The 9,349-nt window shown below is 40.5% G+C and overlaps 1 protein-coding gene across 1 annotated transcript in view; it reads left to right on the forward strand.

Moving 5' to 3' along the window:
• Nucleotides 1-8,618, forward strand: part of DSCAM (DS cell adhesion molecule) — a 332,481-nt gene extending 323,863 nt beyond the window's left edge. Inside the window, exon 33 of the mRNA XM_035116259.3 lies at nucleotides 4,864-8,618. Coding sequence (XP_034972150.1) covers nucleotides 4,864-5,204 — 341 coding nt within the window. The 3' untranslated portion in view covers nucleotides 5,205-8,618. The remainder of the gene's footprint in view (nucleotides 1-4,863) is intronic.
• The last annotated feature ends 731 nt before the right edge of the window (nucleotides 8,619-9,349 follow it).

Genomic DNA, 9,349 nt, shown 5'->3' on the forward strand with positions numbered 1-9,349 from the left:
GAGCCCTGCCTCCCACTCCCCTGCAATTTATTTGACAAGAACCTCTGCTTATATACATGTATTAACTTGGCCTGCCCTACCTCGCAGGGCTGATGCAACTAGAAAAGGAGGGAAGGAGACAATAATCAAGGTACAGCCTTGAGCTCCGGTAGAAAAACAAGGTACAAATACATGCCACACAGCACCTATGGAATTTGCTTCAGCAGGAGCCACCAACATGGATAGCTTTAAAAGAGGAACAGACAAAATTATGAAGGATAAAGCTATCAATGATTACATACATACTGTAATGGCTATGCTCTGCCTCCTCAATTGGAGGCAGCATGGTTTTGAATAGCAGTTCCTGGAAACCATAGGAGGGGAGAGTGCTATTACAATCAGGTGCTACGTTGGGGCTTCTCATAGTCATCTGGTTGGTCACTGTGAGAACAGGATGTGGGACAACGTGGACCATTGGCCTGATCCAGCAGGCAGCTCTTATGTTCTTAATTAACACTATTTATAGATCATGTAAAGAAGAAGAAACCAGAAAACAGCCTCCTTGCTTCAACTGCATCATTCTATAGTCTTGATAGTTACAGCAAAAATACTAAAACAAACCAAAACCCTGATAAATAAGAACAAGCAAAAAATATTCAAAGTGCAGTATGTGTGGCGTCTGAACCAGGACTGTTGTGAAGATACAAAGGGGAAAGGGGGCAAATGTGCATGGCCTTGAGCTCCTGGTAATGAAAAATAAGATACAAATATACAACAACTATGTGCAGATTCAATATATCTCTAAGCACAAAACATTTTGCCAACTGTGATTTTTTAAAAAGAACTTACGTAAAAGTACATGCTGGAGGAATTTTAACTTCCTGCAGCTGTAAGTAAGTAAATGTTTTATTATTGTATTTGATTCATTTTGTATTTTATAGTTTTGTTTTATGGTTACTACATATTCCTAAATAACAGCCCAGTGATTACAAGTAGACCAGTGCCGGCTCTGTGGGAAACATGGAAAACTGTGGGATGGGAGTCTGCAATATCACCATTTGCCCCAGCAGAAAGGAAAACATATTATTTCAAGGGGAATACTTCCAACTAAAACATACCAAAGCCAACCAATTGTGGTTTATTCAGTAGGGCACCACGCTTGGGGAGTGAATGAAATAATGTGGACATGAGGAAAGACTTAAGCAAACATACCTCCTTCATCTGGCTTCTCTTTCTTTCTCTGCTGACCTGGGAAGGGCTCATCCTGAGTCCCAGGTGGAGGTGATCATCCTTCCTTCCTCTGATTACTTAGCAATAGTGATTAAGCCAGGCTTCCTCAATCTCGCTCCTCCAGATATTTTGAGACTACAGTTCCCATCATCCCTGACCACTGGTCCTGCTAGCTAGGGATCATGGGAGTTGTAGGCCAAAAACATCTGTAGGGCCAAGGTTGAGGAAGCCTGGATTAAGCAATAGTGATCCTTAGAAATGGTGCTGCCTGCCACTGAAGCATTGGAGCTGCCTCTGTGATTTGTGCTCTGCCTTCAGATGACTTTTTTTGCTAAGGGCCCTGGTGGCATGAAGCCCAATACATGCGTATCCTCTGTACACACACACCCGGTTCAGTGACCCTGACTGAAATAATGTCAGAGTGTGCTTTCATATCTAGAATGACTTTAAAATGAATGCATCCCCATTCGTTTCTGTGAGAAACGACTGAAAATATTGAAACAAATAGGTAAAACAAATCAAAATGGTTTTGTTTCATTTTCCCCATTTGTCTCTCATTGGAAGGATTCCCAAAACTACTGAGAAGTATTGCATTGCTTAGCAAATGGATACAGCCAGATAATATTCTGTAGGGAGGGGAAAGTTTCAAGCACTCTAAAAGTAACAAGGCCTGAGCCCTCTTCATGGGCCAAACGCATGAGTGTGCAGACTGTGTGGTGGAACATGGGGCTGTGTACACCAGCCCAACCTCACCAGACACATGGTTTCTTCCACTCCCAACCTTTTGTACATTCAGCTGAATATCTAAATTGAATCTGCTGAGAATGTGACTTCAGACCTTTGCACTAAATATGCAAAGGTCAAGAGCAAAGATGGTGGCAGGATGCCCAGGGATGGTGTGGGTGTGGGTGTAGGTGTAGGTGTAGGTGTAGCTCTGTGCCGCCTACAGAGTTTGTGCTCTCATGCATTTGGCTGAGTGCGGCTATGAAAGCTGGTCAGTCTGAAGCATAAAGCAATGGGAAGTTTGTTAAAGGATATCATCCCCTTTTGGGGTACAGTGGTACCTCAGTTTATGAACACAATTGGTTCCGGAAGTCTGTTCATAAACTGAAGCGTTCATAAACTGAAGCCAACTTTCCCATTGAAAGTAATGGAAAGTGGATTAATCCGTTCCAGACGGGTCCGCAGAGTACTCAACCTGAAGCGTACTTAACCCGAAGCATGGGTGTAATTGGTTCCGGAAGTCTGTTCATAAACTGAAGCGAACTTTCCCATTGAAAGTAATGGAAAGAGAATTAATCCGTTCCAGATGGGTCCGCGGCGTTCGTAAACCAAAATTTCGTAAACCGAGGTGTTCATAAACCGAGGTTCCACTGTACTCATAAAATCCCAAGACTTTGTCCAATCTGTCTGAAATTTGGTAGATCTAATATTCCAGGAAGTGTAGTGCACTACCTGCACATTGTGTGCCACTCGGATGGAAAACCTGAAAGCTATAGGCTTCAGAACAGGCTTAGTCTCTGTTGCCATTAGTGTAGAAACGAAATGAATGAGAGAGAAATGAACGAGACAGTAACAAATGAGAAACAAAATAAATGAAGCTGCCAGAAATGGACAAAAAAGACATGTGTTCATCCCTAGGTGCCACAGTCTGAAACAGCAACTGCACCATAAAACCCTCTAGCTCAGACCACTTGCTCGGATGTTGCTACAGCTGTGCCAAAAAATCAGCTGTAGGAAAAGATGCCATCTAGGCAAAGTCTAAAAGCAAATTACACATATTAGATTTATATCAGTTTCATAATAAGAATATTGAGAATTATACTTTAAAACTTTTTTTAGAAGATTCCCTAGCTCTTCTCGTAGGAGGCAGCATGTTGACTTTCCCCAACCTGGTGCTCTCCACATGTTTGGGACTAGAAATCCCATCACCCCTGACCATCTGCCATGGTAGCTGGTGCTCATGGGAGTCATAGTCCAAAACAACTTGAAGGAACCAAGCTGGAGAAGGCTGGATAGGATATTAAACCACTTTAAGTCTTTTATATTGATAGGCCCTAAGTCTTTTTGTTCCCTAGTTTGCTAAAGAAAAAGAGGGGTCTGGAAAGGTTTGTTCTACCCTCAGTATGTTGGTCTCACCTCTGGATCTTCTTCCTGAGTCCCATTGTTCTATGCTGCTTCCTGTGTTTTTGTTTTAGCTCAAATGAATTTTTATGCATCCGAAGTATTTTAGGGTGAAATGAATTAGATAAATATAAATTGGCAATTGTAAGACCCTCAGGCCCTTACCATTCTATTTCCAATGGGTAGCCTTATGTAAATGCTAAAGTATGCTAATCTATTCCCCAGAGAAGAAGCGCACACTATTCTAAAAATAGTGCACCATACATCTGTGTTGGAAACTTAGCTACAAAAAAGCATATGGCACCAAGCAAAGCCTGCAGGAATAAACAGAGATTCTGTCCAAACTTCTGAATGGTTTTCTCTTTCTGTGACCGTAAATCAAGAAAAGAACAGGAACTATTTGTCTTTTTGGTAACAATAGCATAGTTGTTGCTTATATGAAGCCAACTAAGGAATCTGCTTTATCTTTAATTACTGTGCAGCTTTTTGTATTATTAAGTTTAGACCGGAGGATCTAAACTTTTGTATTATTAAGTTTAGCTCAACACAGTTTCTAACTGAACTCTGTTTATGGCACAGACCAGCCTCCAAGTCTCTCCTTTGCAAGTAGCTCATGGAACTAACTGTGCTATTATTAGGAATATGCTGTATGGAAAAACCTCTGGCATATTTCTGTTATACATGGATTAAGTTTGGGCAGTCAACTCTTGAGACACAAGCATATTGAATCCACATTGAAACATTAGTGAACTGCTAGGATCAATCTATTTTAAAACTGTTTTCAATATGGATAGCTGGAAGAAACTGACCTATATTCAGCTCAAGCTTGTAGTATTATCATCTGACCAAACAAGCCCATAATGAACCATACATTGTGGCCTCCCCTCATTTTTGCAGTCTTTAGCAAAACCAGGAAGTGTCATGAACTGTTTGCTATGAAGGTGATGTTTGGCATGTTAGTTCAGGAGTCAAACAGGCCAGGTTTTGATGCTGCAGTATTTGTGAGAGCGAGTCAGAGAAAGAAAATGAGCTTAGAGGCCCCACCCCACCCCTGACCAGGTAGGAATGGAGGTGTTACTACAACAGCTTGGAGCTGTACTAATGATCTTTCCTGTCACATCTGCTTTTACCATGCAGAAAGCTAGCAGGTAAGGTTTCCACAAACCACCACCAGATCAGGAGCTCCCTGCACAATACAGTTCTTTAGTTCTGACCAGGAAACACTGATAAGCCCTGCTCATCAACAATGGTAGAAGTTGCCTGAAAGTTGATTGCTTTCCACCCAGTGCATATTAGTTTTGTACTGAAATAAGCTTCAAGTTATCCTCATATTTCATGGATCAATAGTTCTTTAAATTGGTGTTAATCTCTTGAAAAACTGATGCTGTGAACAAGGTAGGGTATGTTTTACAGTGGGTGACTAGATAGGAGAATAATACTTATTTCTGCATTGGATATAAGCTTTCTGTATACAGGAGAGTAACTAAGAAACTCTCTTTTTCTTTTCCCCTCCCCTCCTTCCCTGAACAGGTGACCTCATACATTTGCCACCGTATCTTAGAATGGACTTTTTGTTAAACCGAGGTGTTCCAGGCACTAGCAGAGACCCGGGTTTAGGACAGACCTGCTTGGAACCTCAGAAAAGCCGGACCTTGAAGCGCCCAACAGTCTTGGAGCCAATACCTATGGAGACTTCATCCACAAGAGAAGTACAGTCATGGCAACCTGGTGCCGTAGCAACATTACCTCAGCGAGAAGGAGCTGAGCTAGGACAGGCAGCTAAAATGAGCAGCTCCCAAGAATCCCTTCTGGACTCCCGGAGCCACTTGAAAGGAAACAATCCCTACGCAAAATCTTACACCCTGGTATAACAAAGAGAGAGCATGGCTGGACAGTGGCTGTAAATACTTAACGGTTATTTAAAAAGAAATCCAATCAAAGCTACCTTTTTTATTGAATTCCAATATTTATAATTAAAGAAGAAGATTGCCAAAATATTTGGGACACAAATGCAACCTACAGACAGTGCAAAGACTCTCCTGCTTTTTTTCTGTCTGAGTGTGAGCTTCATCTGACTGGACCTCCTGAATTTTTTGAGAAAAGGTGGTCCAGTTTTTCTGATATTCACAAGCTTTTGTGTTTTTACTGATTTTCTACAAAGTGCATGGGGACTAAATAAAATATTTTAAACTGGGAGTTCCATCACACACAAGTAACGAAAACAATTTTTTTAAAAAAACCACCGTTTGTGAATTTAGCAGGAATATTTATTTAAGACAAAAGCAAAAACCCCTTTGTCATGTTTTGCACAATTTTTTTTAAACTAGAAAATGGGTCCTTGATCAGTTATTTTTCCCTTTTCTTTTATTGTTAATTAGGATGAGTGCTGTCAGTCAGTGAAGTGGGGAAGGGAGGGGGAAGCAATTTGGTTTTGGCAGTTATTTTCTTTTTATATTAATTTAATGAGACACTCTTTGCATTTTGTCTATGCGAAATAAAAGGGTCTTCTGCCTTTATCTGTGTGTTTGCATTGCCTTGCCTTGTTTCCACTTAGGCTGTATTTATTTATCACTGGATCTTGTAGAATTTGTAAAATTATAACGCACACTGACTTGACTGGAAGAAGCTTTTTTTAACCATTGGAGAGGCAAAAAAAAAATCTCTCAGGGACTTTCTGTGAGGGGGGAAAAGCTGTTTAAAGTCAAATTTTAAATGGATGCAATTATGAGAACTGATGAATATTCATAGTATGATGTCTTTGAAATGGATGCTATTGATGTCAACATTTGCTTCTCAAGTTTGTAGACATTTTCCCTTTCCCCTGAAACAACAGAGATGGTCACAGAACTAGATCACTGGGTGCTGATATACTATGAAGTACTGTTGCCTGTGCGTTTTTTGGTTGTTTTTTTGCTCAAATCCCAATGGATTGTTATATTATGGGAGGCAGGAAGGCACTTTTCCTTAGGCTAGAGTGCCAGCCCTAGAGAAAACAAGGGGCAAATGTATGTTTCATTTTCTGTTCCACATTGTGACATAGTTTACATGGTTTTTGTTATCTTGCTTAGTACACAAGCACTACAATGCAGGTTGCAATGCAAACCTTGTGCCACAGCAGCTAAAGTTGATTCGTAGGACCACACATTGCACACTCTAGCATTAGCAAATTTTACTCCACACTCCTAGCACTTTGCTTAACATGCTTGGATATTAGTCCAAGTGATCTAAGGACAACCCTAACTAAAATGAATAAAGGATCCTAGTTTTGACAATCTGACATGTGTTTGAATTCATCTTCTGGCTTTCACATCTTTCGGACTGTATTGATGTTTTCAATAGGTATCAAAGTTACTATGCAGCTCTCCAAGCCAACTGTGATTCTAGAATCCATCTAGCAGCCGGGGCTGGCCCAAGACATTTTCCTGCCTGAGGCAAAAGGCAAAATAGTACACCCTTCTTTCATATACAGAATCTGATCAGACTGCAGTTGAATCATTTCAATCTGCCAGCCACTACACTTAATAGCAGCAGGGGGAACTAGACTGGGCTGGGCAGGGCCGGGTCATGCATGGCACAAACAGCTCTCTCCTGCAACATGTTACCACCAATCTCTTCCCTTCAGCATCTTCCATCTGAGTTAACCGATCTCACTCTGCCTAAAGATAGGGCCAGCCCTACCAGCAGCCACAATGAAGCTGTACCCGTTTTTCTAAGAGCTCAAACTCACTTAGGCACAGCAAATCCTAAATGTTGATTGGCCTCTGTATTGAATTTTGGGTTGTTTCCTAGCTCCTTGATCATATATTAAGCAGCCATGTGCCTTCATCAGATATGATTTCTGCCTCACCATTATTTTCCTCCCATATTTTTGTATCCTGCAAACCCTGATCAGTTGTGATCACATGTGAATGCAGGCCTTGCATTTCTGATCTGCTAAGCCTGCTTTTAAATGTGAGAGACACTTTTTGATAAATGGATCCAATCCACCCATTTCCCTGTCCTTTACACTGTGGCATCCAATATTTGCCAGATTAAAACCCCCCACAAAAAACAAGCCCACCACACTGTTTTACTTTTCAAGGTCAGATGGCAAATCCAGCTGTCTTGAGATTATGTGTGTATTCCTCATTCCACAGAAAGAAGTTAGCTCTACATAATGACTTTGTTTGAAAGCCTAAAATGAAGCACAAAAATGCCACCTTGTCCTGGTTCACATGCAACACTAAACCTCACATTATGAGCACTCTCTCCTCCACTGTAGATATAGGGAGAACATAAAGGTAAAGATAAAGGGACCCCTGACCGTTAGGTCCAGTTGTGGACGACTCTCGGGTTGCGGTGCTCATCTCGCTTTATTGGCCGAGGGAGCCGGTGTACAGCTTCCAGGTCATGTGGCCAGCATGACTAAGCCGCTTCTGACGAACCAGAGCAGCGCATGGAAACGCCATTTACCTTCCCGCTTGGAGTGGTACCTATTTATCTACTTGCACTTTGACGTGCTTTCGAACTGCTAGGTTGGCAGGAGCTGGGACTGAGCAACGGGAGCTCACCCCATCGCAGGGATTTGAACCGCCGACCTTCTGATCGGCAAGCCTAGGCTCTGTGGTTTAACCCACAGCGCCACCCACGTCCCTATAGGGAGAACATAATAACTACCATTTTCAAGTAACTGAAGTTACCTGATTAGCATCAAGTATGGCTTGGGAATAGCAGCCAACTTCAAACCATAGTTTCCATCCTGGCTTGTGTTCCTAAACCGTAGTTAGCATTAATCACAGTTCAGATTAAACTAGCAACTTGGTTAGTGGAAATCAATTCAAAGGGTAGAATATGCGACTTGCCTAAGTTTGTTTCTGTAGCGGTAAAACATATTTTATCATTATGGCTAAAACCAATCATCATGTATAATTCAGTGAGGAAAGGAGAACTCTTAGAAATCAATTTACTTTGGGGGGGATTCAAGTGAAGTGGGAGGGAGGAGAACAAAGAAACTTAAAACTTTTGCATCTTTGAACCCTCAAGCACATTTTTATATGCTGTGCTATTTTTTCCATATTAAACACGTAACATCTGGCAGGACGCATATAAAAGACCATAAAGGTTGTGATCTTTATTCTTTTACATTTTCTTTATTCTGTCCTTTAAAAGGAGAAAGAAATCTTTAGAAAATTAATAAAGCATATTACAAAATGCAATATTAAATTCCCTTAATCATTAAGCAATAATTTTGAAGGTACATTTTGTCCATATCTGATATTCCAAAAATTTAAAAATAAAGTCAATTTCTCTTGAAAGCTGTTTCTTTTAATTTTTATATTACTTTACGGTATCTAGCCATACAAGTCGATTTTGTTCACAACAATGTAATTTGTATTTCTTAACCAAATTTTTGATTTCCATTTAACTCCATTTAACTGGTCAGAGAGAGGCAGAATAATTATCTGTTGCTGATCTTGTTAGGCATCAAATGCAGTCAAAGAGCCCAGTGGTAAATCACAACCAGAGTTGGTTTTAATAATCTTTATCATTCATTTCCTAAACTCCTTAACTATATGAAACTCCAGCAGGTATGAAAATCCTTTGCATGTCCAAGAATTACCATTATACATTAAATGAATTTTCTTTTATTGTGCTAAAGCCCTGAAGCATGTAAATAGATTGTTAGTGTGATCCAACGTGTGGAAATTATGTACTAATTCATGTGCACATGTTCCCAGGTCTAGGATTCTATAGCCCAAATCCCTTCGCCATTTCAGCCTGGTAAATTTTTGTATCCACAAAAAGGGTTTCATAACAGTATGTTTATTCTAAATGTCTCTTGGTACCTGTTGTTGACACAGGAATCTTCTCAATGACTGATCACACCTTATTTATTTAATTGTCTAGCATCCTAGAAGGAAAATACATTATTGGAAAATTTGAAATATGGGGGGTCTCAGATTATCAATTTTGAGGATTCAAGAGTGAGGAACCTATGGTCCTCCAGTGTTGCTAAACCATCATTCCTGGCCACTGG

This window comes from Zootoca vivipara, chromosome 4 (assembly GCF_965207765.1).
Source record: "Zootoca vivipara chromosome 4, rZooViv2.hap1.1, whole genome shotgun sequence".
NCBI classification, from domain to species: Eukaryota; Metazoa; Chordata; class Lepidosauria; order Squamata; family Lacertidae; genus Zootoca; species Zootoca vivipara.